The sequence below is a fragment of the Calypte anna genome, chromosome 5, assembly GCF_003957555.1.
Source record: "Calypte anna isolate BGI_N300 chromosome 5, bCalAnn1_v1.p, whole genome shotgun sequence".
NCBI classification, from domain to species: Eukaryota; Metazoa; Chordata; class Aves; order Apodiformes; family Trochilidae; genus Calypte; species Calypte anna.
This window is the reverse complement of record NC_044250.1, coordinates 3,848,391-3,869,629: the sequence shown is the minus strand read 5'-3', so window position 1 is coordinate 3,869,629 and position 21,239 is coordinate 3,848,391. Positions and strand designations below refer to the sequence as shown.

Here is a 21,239-nt window from a genome sequence, read left to right as displayed (position 1 = left end):
TCTTTTAATAACTTATCCTTAATTGTCCCACTCATCTTCTTAAATTGCAAGTTCTGTGTCTGTCTTTCATGCATTGAGTATATTCCCTGAGAGTTTTTGTACCAAACTGCCATGGTTCAACTCCCTGTGACAAATTATGAACTAGGCTGCTGCAAAGAAGCCTGCCCAGCCAGCTGAGGGGAGGGAAACCAGCCCTGCATGGCTGCCTGAGTGACTGAGATCCCCAAGTCAGCTCAGAAACAGTCACCACAGGGAATGGTGAAGGCCAGATCCATGGTTCTCCAAAATGTATAGCTGAAGTAGGCAAACTCACTCACCTAGAACTACTCTTATTCCACTACTTTTTGTAGTACCTAAACTTCACAGCCTTGTCCCAACCTTTCTCTATCAGCAGTTGTGACAAAATTCTGTGTTTGTATGAGCCACATCCTCTTGCAGTTGCAGAACTTGCCAAGGTGGGCACACAGGATGGCACAAGAAGTCCATCCAGGTGTTCCTGTCTAGATAAAGAACTTGAATTATCTTTCAATGAGATGAAACAGCCATGGGAAGGGAGTCTCTCAGTTTAGTGCCTGAAATACACACTTCCAAATGTCTTCAAAGTCAGCAGGATGATTTTACACTGCAGACTTTATAAGAGATACAAGATTTAGTTTGACCTCAACATCCAAGTTTTAACAATTACTGGATTTTAGAAGTGAGCATCATTACTTGTGAGTAAACAACTGACAGTGCTCTGCAGACACTACATTGCAGCTGTAGACAGGCAAAACAGTAAAATCTCAATTAGAGACCAAATTATCCAACTGGGATACATAATATTGAGTTATTTCAGCATAAGAGCAAAACATTCAGACAGATTAATTGTGCCAGTGTTGTTTTCCTACTTTTAACAAAGCTCTCTAGGTAGACAAATTAACATTTTTCAGTCTGCAAACTTACAAACAGATACCCAATTATGGAGATTGGGGAGTTAAAGATAATCAAGGATTTTACAGGGGCTTAGTCATGTGAGTTTTACTTCAGTTTTGCTGAGCTAGCCCCTTCTAGCACCATGGAAAAAAAAATCAAGGTTTTATTTCCACTGCAACACAATGTCAAGAACACAAAATGCCAACAATATGCTGTTTCATTGCTAATAGAATTTGCCTGCACACATTAAGAGTTCTACCTTAATGCACTGGTACTGAAAAGATTCTGTGGACCCTTTAAAATAATTTTATAAGCATTTTTTTTAGTAAATGCTTGAGACAAGCAAATGAGAATGATATTTTGTATTGGTTTTTTTCAATGAAAGAAAGAGACCTCATGTTTTCGACCATTAGTAAGGAAAAGATTCTGCTTCGGCATCTCCATTTCAAAATAAAGATGTTTTCAAGCAATTAAAGCAGTTGCTAAGTGAAGATTTGAACTCTGTGGGGATTCTACAATACAATACTCTTGTCTGAGAAAACAGTTCTTCTGGCAATAAAATGTAATTTGGCTTATTTCTCCAGTTTCTTTAGTTTTAGTGCATGCTAAGCACTTAAAACCTCCCCACATGCTGATGCTGTTTTGTTTTACTTCATTGTACACAGCTTCAAGTCTGTGAGGATGAAAACCAGCCCTTAAGAAAACATGAGTAGTAAAAGACCAGCCTCCACTTACACATTAAATCTAAACCAAATCAACAGAAATTAACCAGTAAAACAATACACAAAGCCATCTACCACAACTGGGTATCCAGCTGAAATTCAGTGGCACTTAATGAATATTAATTAGGGTGCAACTTTCATTGCCTCATTCTCCAGCTCTTTGGACCTGGATTAAACCTCTCCCAGTTCACCTCAGAATTTGCAAACACTGCACACCCAGCACAGGCTGCAGCAGGGATGGTAAAGGAGAGAGGATTCATTGCAAGCCTCATCCTTTGGCTTGATCATGTTATTGTCAGAGATCAAAACATTGTGGTTTTTATGGCTGAGAAAATATATCTATTCTTACACCACAACCCAGAATCAAACCACTGAGAATTCACACTGAGTGATTCACACTTCAGAAAGTTCAAAGTAAAAGTGAATGTTTGGATTTAAAAAAAAAATCATCTGAATTAAGCAACATTGCTAAGTAAGTCTCAGGAAACACCTTCTGCCCTGATGGACTTATATCATCCATGAACAAACATCCTATAGAAATAAAAACTGCTATCACAAAGGAAAAGGAAATTCCATCAGAAGTTCTTTTGGAACCCCTCTCTAACACTAGATATAACAGACAGAGAATCCTAAATTAAATTGGTAATTTTATATAAAATAAAAAATAAGACAGAATAGGTAAAAGGATGGGAAAGGGAATTTTTAATTATGGCACAAAGGAAACAGGTAGAAAGAAGAGGAGAGACCTAACAAGATTTGTTAAGGGAATGACTTTGAGAAATATGAATTAGTAAAGAGAAAAGAAGGAGTTACAGCAAAAGTGATCTTGAAAGTCAACTAGGTTGTGTTCACTGGTTCAGAGCACACTGTTTCTCAGTTGTCTTCTGAAAGTCACTGCACCTCAACTTCTGGAGCCAGACACACCTCCCAGTAATTTCACACATTTGGTAAATGTCAAATGATCTATGTAATATTAAATAATGTGCATATTCTAACAAATGTCGTTGCACTTAAAGAAATTTCACTTCACACTCTCTGACATTGAAATTTAATGAGTTGCAGCAAGGAGACCTTAACCAGCCTTGTCTAGAAAGAGAACTCAGGACAAGCCAGGTACAAACACATCCCAAGAACTGACAGGACCTAAGAATACACAAATCAAAATTAAAATATAAAGTCAAAGGATGAAAGAGAGATGACTTCTCAAATAACACAGACAACAGTGCCCTTAGGAAAGAAGCTACTGGTAGAAGAGGCAACTGCAAAAGTGGTTTAGTTAGGTGTAGATGCAGCTTTCACTCTGGCACTTTCACAATTAGGACTGTTAAGAAAGGAAGTTCCAATTTCCTTAATATTTGTCTATGGTACTTTTAATTCTCTTGACCTCAATTTCTTCTGCATCATTCACCTAGGATTTTGTATGCTTTTGCCCTTAATGGCTGCTCTATTTATAAACTTTCAGGTCAGGGTCATATATTCCCATGAGTTTATTAACTGATCAGCAGAAATGAACCCTTCTCAGAGGTTCTTCCCTTGGTCCTCCAAGTTTGTAAAGAAAAATGGCCTTCAAAGATGACTAATTCACCATTAGGTAAAAGTGACAGAGAGGTGAGTAAATATCTAATGGTTAAATGGACAAAATAAACCTCCCAAAATCCCCTTAAAAGCAGTCTTAAAGAAAGTGCAGTTCTATAGGAACTTAAGAACATTAGTAATGCTAAAAGAGAAAAAAAAATATGGAACATAGCTTTGGTCTTACATTATTCTGCCTCAGAAACGTTTTGATACACAAGTTTTCTCACCAGAATTACAGCATGAAGAGAAGTAGAAGGCATATCCCCACTTAGAGATATATATGCAGACATTTATATGTATTTTTACCTAATTTTGTAGAAAGTAGATAGACATTTCCCAGTGCTTTGCTAAGAAAAAAAAAAACCAACCCTTAGCAGCAATCTAAGATTTATGTACTATCTCTTTTTAACACTTACATAATTCTTAAAGTATTTAAGATAACAATAAGAGCAGTGAAACAACCATTGCTGCACCACAACTCAATTTAAATGTACCTGCTTCTACAGGAATTGGTTTCTCCAGGAGAAAAACTGTCTGTTTCCAGTGTGTCTTGGTACACTGGGGACCAGTTGAAAACAAGACCTGCAATGGAAGAGTTCAAGAGTTTGATTAAGAACAACATTTTTGATATCACACCACATCAATCAATTACCAAACAGCAAAATAGTTTCACTGCCAAACACCCCAAGGCAGAATAAAATTAAAACACATTCTCACCTCCCAAAGACATTTTAAAAATGCATAAACCCAAATACTCACCCTGTTGTGACAGTTCTTCTCAAAAGATATATCAAAATAACCAGCAATTGCCTATGAGAAAAAGAGGAAATTGCAAATAGGATAAAGGAATAAGTGACACCTGAGAAAAAGTATATCATTAATATATACATTTGTTGGGATTTCTACTACTTTTCAAGACTTTAAGAGGAACAACCTTAGATTTATGCTTTCAAGAATGCTACAAATCATGTGATAACAGCTTGATTTTTTTTGGTATTTTTTTAATTTTATTTTTCCTCTCTAGTTTAAATCCAGATTTGACCAACATGGTGTAGAATACAAAGTGTTAAAGCAAGAAAACCTCCGTTAAAGCACCTGTGTTAACTTTTCAGTGAGGGAACTGCAGAGAAACCTGGAAAGTTCCAGACTCTGATGGGATCAAATTTTCTTTAAAAATGAACGAAGAGGAGACCAAGAGATAGTTGTGACAAATGAGCAGCAGATGTTGAAAACAGTGACTCTTCCATCCCTGAAGTGAAGTCCTATCACTCAAGGCTGAGAATCTAATTCCAGCCCTGTCTCTAATATGCCTTTTTGAGTAAAGATTGAGAAGGTTTTGACAAAATTATATTGACCCATCAGACTACTTCTACTGATGCACAAACTTTTCTGGACATCAGTCAGAGATCAAAGTCATAAAAATATTTTTTTATCACCAGGTCAATACTGTTGATATGCATATCAATAAGACCTAGGATATGATTACTAGAGAAAGGAAAATAAGGTGTTTTCCTTTGAAACTGGACATGAACCTGTGTTAGTATCACACCATGCTCATAGTGAAGAAATTCCTCTTTATGTCTGATCCAAATCTCCCCTGTCTCAGCTTTAAACCATTCCCCCCTTGTTCCACTGCTATCAGCACTTGTGGAAGTTCCTCTCCAGCTTTCCTATAGCCCCTTCAGGTACTGGAAGGTGCCCTAAGGTCTCCCCAGAGCCTCTCAACCCTGTCAAGGTCCCTCTGGATAGCCTTGCTTCTCTCCAGTGTGCCACACAGCTTGGCGTCATCAGGAAACGTGCTGAGGGTGCACACAACCACACAAGAGCCCATCTTTTATATTTAAATGCAATTTGTTGAAATAATTCTGTACCAGTCAAGTTAAAACATTTTCTTTTAATTTCACTTTGGAGCACTACCACAAACTGTAGTAGCTATACCAGCCAATCATCAACTTCTATTGGATATGCTACACTACAGAGAAAGACATTTCCAATGTTTACAGCTTGAAGGAAGATTAAGTTCTCCCTCCTTGTTAAATTTAATGCAAGCAGTTAAGCAGCAAGATGGAAGTGGAAAAAAACCCAAACCACAAACAAGTAGCATACTAGAAGCAATCACAGACACAAGGATATAAAAATGGAATATAGGACTGGCCAGATTTTTATTAAAGGTGGCATCTTTTTACAAGAAGTCAAACTAAAGGAAAGGGACAAGCAAACAACATTTCCATAAATTCTAAACAATGTTTTACAACTACTGCCTTTGTTTCTTTTCTTTTTTTTTAAACATAAAGATAACAGTTATTTTTTCCCCTGCAGTTTTCATCTTTTTGCTCCACCTTTGACAGCTCATTTACAACCTCAGCAACAACTAATCAGCAAGACTTGGGCCTCCTCTGGAAGAATCTTTCAAATGCCAGTCTCTTGATTACCATGAAAGAGGAAAACAAAAATAATGACTTCTACACTGGTAATAAATAACTGCAACTCTAACCTGACACATGGTCTAGCCTTAAAGGATGTTAAATATTAGGAAACACCACAGAAATATTATTCTTCCTATTCTCAAATAAATGATCAGGAGAAAAGCAGAGCTATGAGGACAACAACTCCAACCCCAGAACAAGATCTCCATATTTACCCAGGGAACTGAAAAATTTAAAGAACTAAGGAACTATTTAGGAATAGATGGATATTACTGGGACTGCAAAGCATCATCCTTAAATGCCAACAAAGAATTCACTCAACTAAAAGCAAAATACTCCTGACATTACAACAGCAGCCAGTAAATTCGACCTGATTTTGTGAAACTTGGGATTTGATGAAAGCTCATGTAAAGCAGCTTTAGGTCTTCAGCCATCATTGAGGGTTTCTAAGGTGTTCACATAGACATATGAAAAAAAAGCAAATGAAGCATATCCTCCCAGTAAGATTCACTTGCCTTCAACAGACTTTTCTTTCCTCCCAGATAAATTATTTTGAGCCTATTTTTCTCCCCATTCATTCACCTAACACATACCAAATCTGTTAAGATCACAAAAAGCTTTAGCATAAGTAATAGATTAATATTAATACACATTAGTTATGCCCTTAACTTTAATGGGAAGAGGACTCAAAAATGAAATTCAAATATATCTGGATACTAAGGCTTTTTTCTGAAGAAAATGTCTGGATGTACACACAGCATTTTAACAGGATAAAACAAATGAGACTGCTTGACTCCTTATGAGAGCTCACAAAGGCAACCTTAGCAATTCACTTAGGAACAAGGAAATTAAAAATTATCATCATGGCTATCACCTACAGTGAGTAATTTATCATTCTTGCTCTTCACTAGTATCATGTTCCAACAGTGAGTGGCTACAGCAAATACAATTAGACAGCTGGCCACAGAAGTGGGAGATAATGTGCTTTTGATGGAGTTTATCCAAGCATGGAGATGGAATGTTTGTCACCCACACAGCAGAGCTGCTGCATTTTTATCACAGAGAAAAGAAACCCCTCACTATTAAAACCCCAACAATTCTGTGTTTTAAAAAGATTGAGAATTTGGATATTTCTGTAGAGAAGGCTACCAATAAGTAATGAGGTCAAAACCACAAATCCTGCTTCATAACATGATAAAGTGGTCTTTCCTTTAAAAAGGATCCAGGCATTCAAGGTGTGTTTAACTGTGATACCCAAAGTCAGATTTCCAACTTTCAGCCTAAAAAAAACAGGTTTCTCACCTAAAATTGAAGACTTATACACTAATACTTATTGTTGGCTCCCAAGTGGAAGATTGGACATCAAGGGAACATTCAAAAAGATTTTAAGAAGCAAAATTTTTCCTTAGTCAAAAGAATTTTCACCACTCAACCTACTTCCTTTTTCTCCCTAAAGGTTTTAATACATCAGTCACGTTCTCTGGTTCATTATCTTTCTTTCACCCCCTTCCTCCCTCCCACTTTTCATAGACATCCCCTGCTTTCTGACAAGATCTCCTGGGAGCAATGAAGAGATACTGCCATTTTCCTCCCAGGGGATATTGGTATTCAGCTAGGAAATATCAACCTTGATGGACTCCCAGGGGAAATGCTCACAAACAAAAGGAAAAGTTTGTCAATTGATTTCCACAATGAGGGTAATCACCATTATATTTTATCTCAAAAGCTCACACAGTGATCAACTTAGAATACAATTAATGGAATATTTTCCTAGCAGCATCTACTGATATTAGCCAGATGTCTCATTAAAATCAGTAGTGACACCCCTAGCTCTTCTCTAGGAAAATGCACTTTTGCAAGCTAATTGAATTTATTTTTGACCATTATCTTTGTTAGGCTGAAATCAAGTCGACTTCTATTAAAAGTGCTTGGTAAAAATTTCATATAAATGATTCCATGCAACCATTTCATGCTTTCAAAGTCTTCAGCTGTTGAAAGCTAAAATAATGAAAAGTAAACTTAATGCTGAAAGATACTGCTTTGTGGTAAACCACAGGAGGAATGAAAAAAAAAAAAAAACATGCTCTGAAAGAAATCCTTCACCATAATAACTTCTGAAAGTCTAAGCACCACAAATGAAGTCACACTGAAACAGCTTCATTTTGCTCCAGCTTTCCTTATCTCTCACATTTATTAGGATTTTTTTTTCTTAAAGACTTAATTGCTTTAGCACCCCAAGGAAGATGAGATGGAGAAAAAAAACACCTGCATTATGGCTCTGAATTTTGTCAGCTTTACATCTTACTGTCCTGTTACCAGACATGCAAACAGAGGGAGGAAGCAGCAGATCCAACCATGGCTCATGTCTCCAGAGCTGTCAGTGAAGTTTAGATCCTCAACAATTAATAGGAAGTTGCACACTCAATCAGGAGGTCACTGCTCTTTTCTCCAAGTACTTGCTAAATTACTTCTCATCAGTGCTAAGCTTCTCCAAAAACAAGCTCAGCAACACGATCTACACATTCCATCTGCTGACACATTCCCATAAGAATGTCTACTCAATCCTCTGCACCCACACAGTGCCCTTTAAAAGCAAAAATCAGGATGATTAAGTATAAAAAGCTAAAATTTTGGGAAATATAAGCTGCTCTTTTTGTGGGAAGAAAAAGCCAGTTGAACAACAAAATATGGATGCAAACAAGAAAACCATGAAATGTTATTTTCTAAGGACAAATTGTAATCTTAAAGCATCTCCTCAAAATTTTCAGTATAAATAATGGACTTTTATTGTTCATTTACTGCAAGGTTAGGCAGCCTGATATGATGGATGAAGTGTCAACTCCCAACTAAACTTCTACAATCCATCATAGAAAGAGTGGAAATTTCACTCGTAGTGTCAATAAACCTAAATCATGAAGCGCAAAATACTTCAGAGTTCTGATCATTTTTTAGAACCTGCATTCACTCAAAAATTTCAGAAACACTGCTCTCCCTCCACCTTCCTCCCCTTCTCCCTGGAAGTTATAAAATGCAGGTGTACATCTTGATTTGTAAGTCCATGATACTCCAGCATCATAGAATAGAAATGAAGTTTTTATAAAGGTCTAGTGATAGGGGAAACAATGTTCACAAAATAAGCTATTTTACCCTATCCAAACATAAAGAACACCAAGATTTTGTAGAGACTTCTGTTAACTAATAAGTTATTCAAAAGAGGCCACATTAAGAAAATGAATGTAGGGCTGTGCAGGAGCTTGGACTGAAATAAAATCTGACCCTGCCCTGAGGCAACTAAAATTACTCTGTGATTCTGTAGCTTACAATTGATGCTGAATGTAAAAATATATAACTAAAATCATAAAATCTTTAAATATTACCCTGCATTTTCTTATTATTTAGTATTTAAAAAGCTCAATGCAACATTTAAAGACAACAGCAGACTTTCTCACCTCTATTGCATCTTTATTCCATGCTTCTATTTGATTATTTTCTTCCCTATACCAATAAAGCAAGCTGTGCACCATAACTAAGTCAAATCCAACAAGTATTCTCACTTAAGTACCACTTAAGCATTTCTAAATATTAATTGGAATACCTAATTTGTTTTAGCTTTTAACACATGACATCTTTATTTCAAAAAGTCACTCACACCCTGACATGAAGTATGTTAAATATAAATACTCAGATATCTTTTGTTTTAAATTATACTTCAGAAATCCAACACAAAACACACAGCACACTTGAAAAAAAATAGGGGACATTTTTCATTAATACAAAAATCATTGTTTCTCTGTTTTCATATAACTAGCAGATACTGAATGACCAAGGAAAAAAAACAACAAAATGAATATATATTTCTGTAAATTCATACAGAACAATGTTGGCACAACTCAAAGAAGTGTGTGAAAGATGACCTAGTATTGAGTTTTCATTTAATTCTACAACTCAGACTGAAAACTCTTCTTTTCTTACTTCTCTAGTATTTGTTAGAAAAATAGTACCCAATTGAGTGAGATCACAGATGCAGATCTGCTGGAGATTCTTCACTCAATTTAATGCAACATATTATCTAATACTAAAATGAATAATCTTGTGTTTGCTGTAATTAGAACTCCTTTCAGTCAAATTCCACAGACTTGCTAAAATTACTGTTCTTTTGAATGTGATACATATTAATTTTCATAAAGTAAAAATACTAATTTGCATAAAATAAAGCAAACACATGCAGTAAAAACCCTGATTATCAGATTCTAAGGCAGTATTTGATCCCCCTCAGTCCTCACACATAAAACTGACAAACTTCCCTGTTTGTGAAAATGTTTGCCACATGAGCTGCTAAATATTTATTACATGAGCCATAGTCTACCTTTCCCCTATTTTGTTTTTCAATGTTTTTACTAAACTCAGAAAAACCCTTCTGAGAATAATGATTGCATCATTTTTGGGCCCAGTGGTAGCTGCCTGAAGAGAATACTCTAGTTTCAGAAAAAGGGCTAGAGAACAAAACAGAACAACCCAAATCCTCAGGCTCCTTATCTTTCTCTGGCCTCATCTACATTATTACTGGAGTTTTACATCCATCTCTCTTTACAAAAGGGGCTCATTTGACACCTCTGTACTGCAGAAATGAATGTTTCAAGGCAAGGACTAATGATGAATGAAGGTAAATTAATGCACTGTCTGCTAGTCCAATACAATACTGACCATACATGAAGAAACTAAGATTGTCTTACCGTGCACTTTGTGCTTGTTGTAATGGCCAGGGTGAAATCTGAAGAGAATTCTAAATCTGAAGTGGATGCAGTGTTACAGTCAACGTGCTGTCAAAAGGAATAATAAAAATCTGTCAGTAGCAGTTCTGAATTCAAATTAAGATCCTCCTCTGGATGAAGGTTGTTCAGTTGCTCCCATAATAAGAATTCTTCTAGGGTAATACTAAGACAACTCTCCAAAAACTGAAGACACTTTAAGCCCAGTGAATCCTATCTGCACACTGACAAAAGACATAAACCCCTCTTTCTCAAATGCAAAAATAGACACTTGGACTAGGAGCAGCATGGAACTATAGGTGTGTTCTGGAACAGGGTGATCTGAGTTCACCCTGCTCAAAAAAGTTGCTCTTGATGAATGTTGATCATTGTTCAGATTGAGCAGTTTTTACAGGCATCCTCCCCTGTTTTACTCCTTTTCCATGAAGCCACCTGGTAAACTACAGTATGAAATCAGTATGGGTTATAACTGTGGGGTTTATTTGTATTCATCATAGAACTGAGGTTGAAAGGGACCTCTGGAGATGACTTATTCCACCCCACTGCTCAAAGCAGAGTCAACTAAAGCAGGTTGCTCACAACCATACCCAAACAGCTTTTTAGTATTTCCAATGATTTTCTCTCTACAAACTCCCTGGGCAACCTGTGCTTCTGTTCAACTTGCCTCACTATAAAGCTTTCTTTCCTGATCTTTAAAGGCCTGGAGTTCAATCTCTGCCTGCTGTCTCACGTCCTATCTCTGAGCATCACTGGGAAGAGCCTGGATCCACCTCCTGTAACTCCCACCATCACCACCAGGCATTTATATACACTGGGAGCATCTTCTCTGAGCCTCCTCTTCTGCAGACAAAAAAAATCCCATCCCTTCCCACCTCTCCTCATATCACAGATGCTCCAGTCCCTTCATCATCTAGATGGTCTTTCACTGATTTCACTTCAGTATCTTCTGTAATAAGATGATAAATAGCAACATTTTAAAACTTTCCCTAAAAAACCCCAATCAGTTTGTTCTGTGGAATGGCTATTGATTAAAACAATTTACCTATAATGCTATTGTTGCTCAACTCATTAATTTTAGTACTTTGTACAGTAACTCTGGCAAATAAGCTCATGCAATGACTTTAGGTTACTTTAAAAAACAGAATTGCCACTGAGAACAAATTAGTGTAAAACCTTGAGCATACATAAAACACTGCATGATGTGAAAATGAGTGATCCTCCACTGAAAGATATTTTAAAGTTTTACTCTGAAATATCTAAGACATGCCCCCTCCAACTCAGTACCTGGAGGTGAAGAGGGAAGCAAAGTAGAAGACCATCTGCCAGGGTTTTGGTTTTTTTTGTATAGTTTGAATTTCAGTTAATCAACTTGTACCTTACTAAAATGCAAGTCAGTTTGGGTTTGGATAGAAGAAAATGCAGAGCAAAGGAATCTAAATAGAGGAAAATAAAACTTGGTTAAGAAAACCCGGTCTACACAAGTCTTACAGACTTAACACCAAGGACATTATTGGATTTTCATACTTCTGAAGATGCTGATGTTTGTAGGTGCATTTTTCCCCCCCCTCTTCCACAAAAAAAGTAAACTTTTAACATGACTACTAAAAATTTAGTAGGTATGGTACCTTAATGACACTGGCCATAGATATCACTGTGTTTGGATCCAGCACCTCCACAACAGCTTCTGGAATCACAGCCTTCTTCATGCAAGACATGTCAAAACCATACACATCTTCCCAGAAAAGTAATTTCTCCACATGTTTATTCATATCTCCAACAGCCACTAAACTAATGGTGCAAATGTCAGGATAAACTGTAACAAAAGAAGGAGATCAATGACATCTTATTTTAGACACACATAAAGGGGACTTCTTTTTTCTTTTTGCTTAAAGTGATTAACAATTTAAAAAAAAGATTCAAACAACTTTTTCCAGCTCTGGAACAAGACACTTCTTCTGCTACTTCATTTTCTATAGTCCTTATTTGTCCAAAAAGCAAACTAGACACTGAAAACTTTTTTTCCACTCACTACTGTGGTAACAATATTTCTTGCTCATGGTAAAATATCTTCCTAGTTGCATCCCAGTGCCAAGAAATTACTGGAAACTCGATGTCAATCTCTTAGCAATCTCTGTCCACTACTGATTGGAAAAGACACAAAGAAAAGCTGTTACAACCATGGCAGTCTATAACACTATCAAATAGTAAGAGAAACAATTTATATTTAGCTAGGTTTCTTTTCAGTTTGGAGTTTTAATACCTTTGAAGCCACAGATGTTGAATTACTGATCTGGCTTCAGAGCAAAATGCCTACTTATAAACACCTTATTTTATTTTTTGTTGATAAATGGAATAGCTCTCATAAAACTGAAGCTAAGTTTCTCTTTTCCTCCCCCAAATCTGGTGAACTGTAAAATTAATTTTGTCTTCAGCTCTGCTTGAAATCCAAGCTTGTTAAAATGAACAGGGAAAAATCATTAGTTTAGCATGGCAAGTCAGAAAAGCAGTTTCTTTTGCCTTGTAAAATTCTAGTGATGAAACAGCAAATTGAAATTATACCTTCTATATAGTGAGAGCAGATTTAGCCTGATGGAAATAATCTTATGTATATTAAGGATAAAGAAGTCTTCTCTAAATATTTTTTGTTTCCATATGAAGATCTTGAAGTAAGCAACCATTTCAACATTTGCAATGACTCGTTTATACACAATAGGAACACACTTTCCTTTTTCTGTTTAAAAAATAATAAATAAACATCAGCAAGTTTTAAATGAAATCATGTTGGAAAGCTATCATCACCCCTCCTTTGCAGAGGAAGAACTCAATCAGAAGGTTTCTCCAAAACCAGCCTGCAATTAACAGTAAAAGGCAGTTGACAAGAATCAAACCAGAAAAGCACTGACTGTCTTGTCTGAAACAAAGGATTTGGTTCCAGCACACCTGAGAGCTGTCACACACAGAGAAAAATTAACATCTGGTGGTCAGAGTATTTGCAAGTGGCTTCTGGAGCCATCAAAAAGGGATTTCCATTCCTCAAAGCTTTCAGATTGATGTTTATCAGTGTGATAATTGCTTTACATTTGGCTTTACCTCCCAGCATTTCGAACAGTCAAGAGCCAACACTGATGTTCCAAAAATTAAGACACTGTGAAACAGACAAGGAAGCAGCAAGTGACTGCAGCCTCTGCAGGAATATTTTTCAGGGAAAAGGTACAGCAAGAAGTGGGGTGAAGACAGACTGAAAATCCCCAGTCACAGAAGAGATTTACAGGATCATGCTAGAAACAGTGCAAACAAAAATTAAAAGCACAGCAAAAAGTGGTGAAATATTTTACAACCTTTTTCCTAGGCCTAGCCCACATTTCTGGATCATTCTGGGAAGAAGTTTACTGCATCTATCCAGGGTGAAATATTTGAGTGGGACTATAATCAGTTTTTATTAAATCCATACAACAAATCCTTAAATCAGCAGCAGATCTCAAGATGGATTATAGAAAGAGTTTAAGAACAAGCAAAAATATCAACAGTAAAGCTCCAATCTAATCTGCATTTTTAGTTTAGCCTGTCAATAGCAACCCAAAAGCAGACAATGCCTGCTCAGACTTCACAGGAAGAAATCTGCATTCTACCAACAGGGCAGAAGCAAAGGACTACAGCAATACATGACCTCCCAAATTTACAGAACCATCCACTTCCAGAAGTACATGCTAAAATGAAGTCTGATTGGGCATGTAAGCATGTTATCTAAGCATAAGCTATTTAGATAACACATTTTGTAAATGTTTAAAAGCACTAGCTTAAAATTGTATTTGCTGTTTCATCCATTATCCTCGTACACCCTGGAAATCCTCTGCTCTTTCTGCCACCCTGCAACTCTTTCCTGTGTAATCCTGACAGATTTGCTATTTTCCTTCTGATTAAGCCTATAATTTAATAATTATTCCTTCTCACAGGTGAAATGAACAAAATGCTGACTGGACAAAAGCACTGAATCCTCAGTGCTCTCCCAGATTCATCGTTTTGACCATCTGTGTCCTTCTCGACTCAGTGCCCACAAGTCATCTGTCACAAGTAACAGCTCACGTGGTGAACCAGAATACACTGGGAAATCCTTTATCCCTTTGCAATGCCTCACAAACTCCAGGACAATGAAGGGTAAGGCAGCAATCCTCCAGATAGATGGAAATCATGCCAAGTGAATCCCATCAGCATTCTGACGTGGACAAGCAACCTGCATGACGTTTTAATGACGCTTTCCTTACCTATGCTACTCCCCACTGATGTGGACTGCCAGAATGTATGGAAAAATCTACACTCCAGGAAGTAACAGCTCTAAAGAACAAACAGATGGGTCCTGGGCAGTGAGAATTTTATGTTCCCAAATAAAGCTATTATATACTGTATGCATTACCCAAGACAGTTTGGCATAATCCACTTCAGCATGCCAATAGGCTGAGCTGAGGTAATGGCGATATGACTGACTGAACAGAAATCTAGAAATCTGGATTCTATTCCTGGCTCAGTCACCAAAAGATCTGGGCAATCACAGCTGCTTCTATTGTGGTTTTGTTTCAGCTTATAGATGGTCCCTGGAATAATTAATGATCTTAAATGCAATAGTACTAAGTGGCAAAATTAAGTTCTACCACAGATTCAGGAGTTTCCCTGGTAAGGCTGGGAATTAGCTCTTAGTTTTGCCTCCTCTGAATCTGGATGTGCTCACAGTTCTGCTGCCATTCATTCGTGTGTCATTCTGTCATTCTGCTGCACTGATTGCTGAGCATCCTTCTCAGGAATTTCAGGCACAGCCATTTACCTGCAATACAAGCTTGCAGGAGAGCAGAAATTGTCAGCAGCTTAAGGAAACAGCATTACATTGAAAATCCAGAGATATCAACTGGAGATGCCACAGTACTGTGTGCTTTGTGAAAGAGACAAAAAAGGGCCCAAAATAATTTTCACCAAGAGTACAGACCACAAAGTGTACTGCAGAACCAGCCTACCTGACTCTCAAAGAAAATTTCAGGAGGGACAAACCACTAGCAAAGTTACCAATAATACAACAGTAGAAGACATTTCCTCAGTTTCATTAGAGGTTGAAGATTGCTGGCCTTTTTCAGGCTTTGTAAGTAGCAGCTAAACAAAATGATTCCTTACAGTTTTAGGAGGATGTCCCTCAAATTGAATTATATTGTAGTGTAAAATTCCCAGTGTATACAGAACATTCCACAACTGTGGTTCAGATCAGGATGGATCAGGAAAAGATTATATTACTGAAAACAAAAAAGCTCTTACTGTGCCCTGCTGTTTCAAGTGGATTCTAAATATTTTAACACATGAACGATAATATCTTGATCATATATTCAGTTTTGTGACCAAATGCTAAGCAACTGCATAATATTCCTTTTTTCTGCTGCACTCTGCAGCATACAAAAGCTCACTGCAATCAAGGGAAGCACTGCAGCAAGCACTGTTACATAGTCATTAATCCAATCATTAAGTCAGTGTAGTGAGACTAACTATGTGCATGGCTAGCACAAAGGGGGAAGAAAACCCCAGACTGATGACTACGATTGAAAAGGTCAATCTGAAATACAATACTGACAAAGGAATTAAGCCCAAGGAATAAAGCCTGTGCAAAACCCCCACAAAATCACATCACATGAGGAATAAACATTTACAGGCATGTACACACTGCTTAGGATGACACTACCTCAGTTACTTAAGAGGACAAAAAAATTCTATTTCAAAATAAAGCCTTTTTGTTGTGTCACTTCCCTGGTTTTCCTCTAATTCATAGTACTCAAACACTATCACACCTTACAGACTAGAACTTACTTTCATCTAGCTGTAATTATGCAGAAACTGGGATTTAGAAAGGAGAAAACAAATGCCCACACATGGGGGGAGAAGTAGGGAGGAAAAATTAGAATGTACTTAAGAATAAATACCCCCCCGTCTATTCTTAAAAACACCATTAACTTGAGACCTTGATTCCCCATCTCATGTTCTTTTATTACCCATACAGTAAATTAATGCCTTGAAGCTCACACTAATGGAAACATTTTTCATTCAGACTGGCAACTTTCTCATCCATGCATAGCTTATTTTAAATCTCTGAGTTCATTTAGTTTCCCCCCAGAGCTAGATTTATTAAAAGAATTATGTGGACCAACCTGAGCCTCCCTCTGCCAGGTACTTGCCCTTTGCATAGATGACAGAATCCAGCATTGACTCAAAGAGAAGGAAATAACCCTGTTTATAGAAAAAGGAAAGGATTTTGAAATCATTATGCTTCTATTTAATCAATCTACACAGAGAATTTATCAACACAGTTTAAGAACTTTATATTAGTATTATATTAAGCTCAGTAAGAGCCAGCACCCAGCAAATCTCTCACATATAGCACTGGCATTTCCAAACTTAAAGCATCTTCAATTTCTCAAACTGCTATTATCTAGCACTTATTAATTAGTCAACTACAGGCAATAAGTACATCTCTACAATGACAGTAAAAATCTGTATGTACTGATTTCTTAGCAGTAGCTCTTGAGGCACCATTCAAAAAAGCCCAATAAAGTCCCTCCCAACTTAAAACTGCAAACAACATTAAAATTACTGACTGAGAAACATTACATGGAATGAATCTTTGCTACTTCACACTTGCAACCTTGTAGTTCCCCAGACCAGCCTGGGCAATGCTCACTAAGACATGTGGAAATAAATAATACACCAAAGGCATAGGTTGTCTGATGTTCTGCATCATTTAGCAGCAGCTGAACTTGAAATTCTCAGGATAAAAATGGTTAGAAATATATTTGCATGGGTTTAGTTTTTTTGGTTGAGCTTTATTTTATAGAAGGTTAATAAGCTATAGACATTTAGAATAACTTATTGCAAACCTAATTGAGTCAGCCATTTTTCTAAGCAGAAAAAAAATGTCCTTAATTGAACATTTCTGAGATATAAGAAACATACAGCAGTATTACAGTTAGCATTCTATATAGAACTTGTTTCTCAACTACTTTTAAGAAAACAGATTTCTCCAAGATATATCCTGCTTTGTTTTCCAATTGATTTCCTGATTTTGCAAGTGAGTATTATCCTTTTACTGAATACTGTAACACTTCATGCACATATACATTTTTAGGACATCAAATCAATTAAGACAAATCATACAGGCATACATTTTAGATTGTTACTTAGCACCCCAATTCTCACTTAGCTTAAAACACAGATTAGTCCTATGGCTTGATTTGTTCCCTGACTTCCAGCTGAAGAGAACAAAAACCAAAAAAACAAAACAAGAAGCAACTTATGTCCAGACCTGGAACCTGCAGTCCAACAAGCCTGCTCAAGCAGTAACCAAAAAAATCCAAGCAAAATAGTTATTCTCCTTATTCTTTCCTACACTTCCACATTTGTACATTCCTAGGGATTTTTTTTTTTTTTTTTTTTTTTAAGTATCACTTGACTGTACTGAAGACAGACAGCACTGCATGGCAACTGCCCTGCCAAGTGCCCAATTTACTCTAAGTTTATGCCATCTTGGATATTTATTATGCTTAAGGCTCTTAGAATTAAAAATACTGAAAATTCAGAATTGCTTATAAATGCCACCATCCACACTGCACCCTTCAGAACTGAAAACAAAACTAGAAAATCTAGAAACCTGAAGCATGGTGTATTTGTACTGATGAAGAAGAACAGAGTATGAAAATAATTGAAGTGCCCTTTTCTCAACCTGCTTCTTCTGGTAACTGGACACTTCTCAAAATGTTGCTTGTTCTTCTGCTTTACTACCTAACTTTAATCAAGTCCTTAGAAATCCCAAAATGAGGACTAATGCTTTGTGAGCAATGTGATTTTCAGTAAGCTTTTAAAAATGTTTGAAAAGGCCAGGAGCTCCTATTGCATAACAGAGATGATTTTATGCCTACAGCAAGCCAAAAGCACAGAACACAACCAGTTTTCTTATTCTTGCAGTTTTAAAAACAGAATATGTTCAGTAGATAATTTTTTTTTTAACTGAAAAAGTGTTGTTTTCACAGTACTTAGGATACTTTGTAGATGTTGTACTTTAAGATTAGTTACCAGCAAGAATCAGCAAGTTACAAAGAGATATTTTTACAGCTCAGCTCTACACTTACACCTTCCTGCCTAAAATGTTCATCACCTATGATGTGTGCCAAACAAGCACAAGAAGTACAGCTGGATGACACACCTCTTCATGAGAAACACAGAGGAATCCTCACTGTCCTTTTCCCAACCTTTCCACTCTGGCACCATTGGTTCTCCACCCCCTCCCCGTTCCATCTTTCCCCCCCAATTCATTATAGGATTCCTGCAAATTACATAAACCATCACTGGGAGTGAATCAAGTAATTTATTACTTATACCAAAGCCTTTTGCTCAGTGTGCTGTGCTCATCTGTAGTGTAATTCAGAATGTAATTTCACAGGCTGCTGCCTCACCTGTAGGGGTGCCATCTGGAAACAGAATTATACCCAACATCTTTTCCCCGTGATGCTGTGGGGCACTCTTGCTTCCACCCCAATAGTGTTCAGGGGGTTGAGGGTTTTTTTTTTCTTAAATATCTATTAGCATCCTCAAAATCAAAAAGATCTTTAGGATACAAGTGAAGCACATATTAATTTAATCTTGCCAGTGGCTAAACTAGAACACCTAAAAGGTGACAGGTTTTCTGTTGAAGACAAACGGAATACACAGCACACCTCAAATGTTATCAGAGGATGCATTTTCTCCTAAAATGCTGGCCATTTCTTCCTCAAAAGGAAGTTCCTGATATTTATACTGTCAAAGCTGAAATGAAATGGTTGTTCTGCAGCTAGAAACAAGAACAAACTGACTCAGACAGGAACAGGAATACACAGCACTGGAATCACTCTGTCCAAGCACTTGTCTGTCCTACCTCACGTCCATCCACGAAGCTGGGTATGGAAAACACAGGAGCCCACTGGCAAATCCGAATCCAGAGGAATGGGAACATTGCCACACTCCTTGATATGTCCTTTCCATCTTTATTTTGTGTTTGTGACTGAATTATAAAAGGCTCATAAACCTTTCACAGTTCAATATTCTGCACTGCAAAATTTTCCTCTATTATTCAAATAGATGACAGCACTCAAGCATTTGATGACCTTACAGGAGCTCTCCAATACCTGAAGGGGGCCTACAAGAAAGCTGGGGTAGGACTTTTTGCACAGGTGTGTAGCAAGAGGACAAGGGGCAATAGCTTAAAATTTAAAGAGGGGAGATTTGGGTTAGACATAAGGAAAAAATCTTCCCTGTGAAGGTGGTGAGATGCTGAAACAGGTTACCTAGGGAATTTGAGGATTCATGCTCTCTGGAAGGGTTCATCTTTCTCAGAAAGCCTGTTCTAGAAACATTCCTGGGGGATGCAGTATTTTCCCAGTTTTCTCCAGTCTGCTGCTTCACAGTTGTTTTTTCATTTTCAGATGCTCTAAAAAACCTTGTAGTGTACTGGTCTTAAGCTGATCTGTAGCAAGCATAAAGAAGCTATGGCTCCACAAAAGGGTTAATGTCGACTACTACAACTTTTGTTTTACTACAAAAGTAGTTTGATTTATAAACAAAACAGTAACTTTCATATTTTTGTTATAAAGAAAAAACACTGTTTCTATTAGAACACTAAGCAAATTAGTCTTTAACCCCTATTAATCTCTAAATTAAGAGATGAAAACTGACATAGACTGAATTCCTTTTTGCTCTCATGCTTTCTATTTCCAGTATTTCCAAGCACTTACATTCCTGTACTAACAGAAGATTTTGCACTGGACAGTATCATGTAGGGAGGGAAAAGAAAAAGCAGATTCACACAAGAAAGCCAGACAAAGAGGAATCTGTATTTGCATCTAGGCAATATAATTCCTTTCAGGACAGTGTTGGAACAGTGTGTACACTGCTATCAATCTTACTTCCACAGCATTGTCCTCTTTATCTCTGTATTGCAGCAAGCTATAAAAATGCCAACATTCCTAAATATTTAGAATACCTAATTAAGTGGAATGCACATGGCCGTATAATTATGACATTAAAAGGTAAATTAGCACACAAATGAGAAAACACATACTTTCTTGTCTTATAAGAGCTGCTTTCTACACCCTCTACCTCACCTTGGAGGACTGATTTAAAACGTGACCAGAGCTTTTAAGTGCTCAAGTTGCTTTTAAAACCAAATCTTGGGCTCCAGAATGAGAAATGTGATTTTGGGAATGTTAGTCTTGGTGTATATATTAAACAACTGACCAGAAGCTTCCCTCAAAGAAGTGTAATTACATTTCTAGTGAAGTCACCATACTGTCAGAAATCACCAACCATTACACACTATTTTTCAACCACTAGTTTAAGCCAATGACTTCAACCTTCCTTGAAACTGGTGAACTCAAGACTAAATCAAGCTTCAATTCTTCATTATAGCAGTGGAGTAATAACTTCTGCAGATTTCCAGCACACTAAAGTATCTAACATTTAAAAATCAACAATCAAATCAGAATTTTATCCACCTTTACCTGGAAACTAGTCAGATACATATGGATCTAGACTGAACAAGGGACCTTTCTACAAGAGGCCCTTGCATATAGTAGAAGAGCCAAAGTTTGGAGAAAACACCAGAGAAGCTTTGAATATAAGTTGTCATTGATCTTAATTTTGAAGGCCAAAGAGGTTTTTAATAAGTCCAAACAGTGGGAATTAGCATGAAGAAAACTTCTATTTTGAAGTGGTATTTGAAGGCCTGTGATATGAGACCACCAAATAGCTGAAGTCCCAAAAAAAAAAAAAAAAAAGTCACA

General features: G+C 37.0%; 1 protein-coding gene across 2 annotated transcripts in view; it reads right to left on the bottom strand.

Moving 5' to 3' along the window:
* Positions 1-21,239, bottom strand: part of PRMT3 (protein arginine methyltransferase 3) — a 39,328-nt gene that overhangs the window by 2,765 nt on the left and 15,324 nt on the right. For both annotated transcript variants that reach the window (XM_030451138.1, XM_030451139.1), the window contains exons 11-15: positions 16,581-16,659; positions 12,030-12,217; positions 10,369-10,455; positions 3,969-4,019; positions 3,704-3,791 (exon numbers count right to left, since the gene is read on the bottom strand). In XM_030451138.1, the coding sequence (XP_030306998.1) occupies positions 3,704-3,791; positions 3,969-4,019; positions 10,369-10,455; positions 12,030-12,217; positions 16,581-16,659 (493 nt within the window). The remainder of the gene's footprint in view (positions 1-3,703; positions 3,792-3,968; positions 4,020-10,368; positions 10,456-12,029; positions 12,218-16,580; positions 16,660-21,239) is intronic.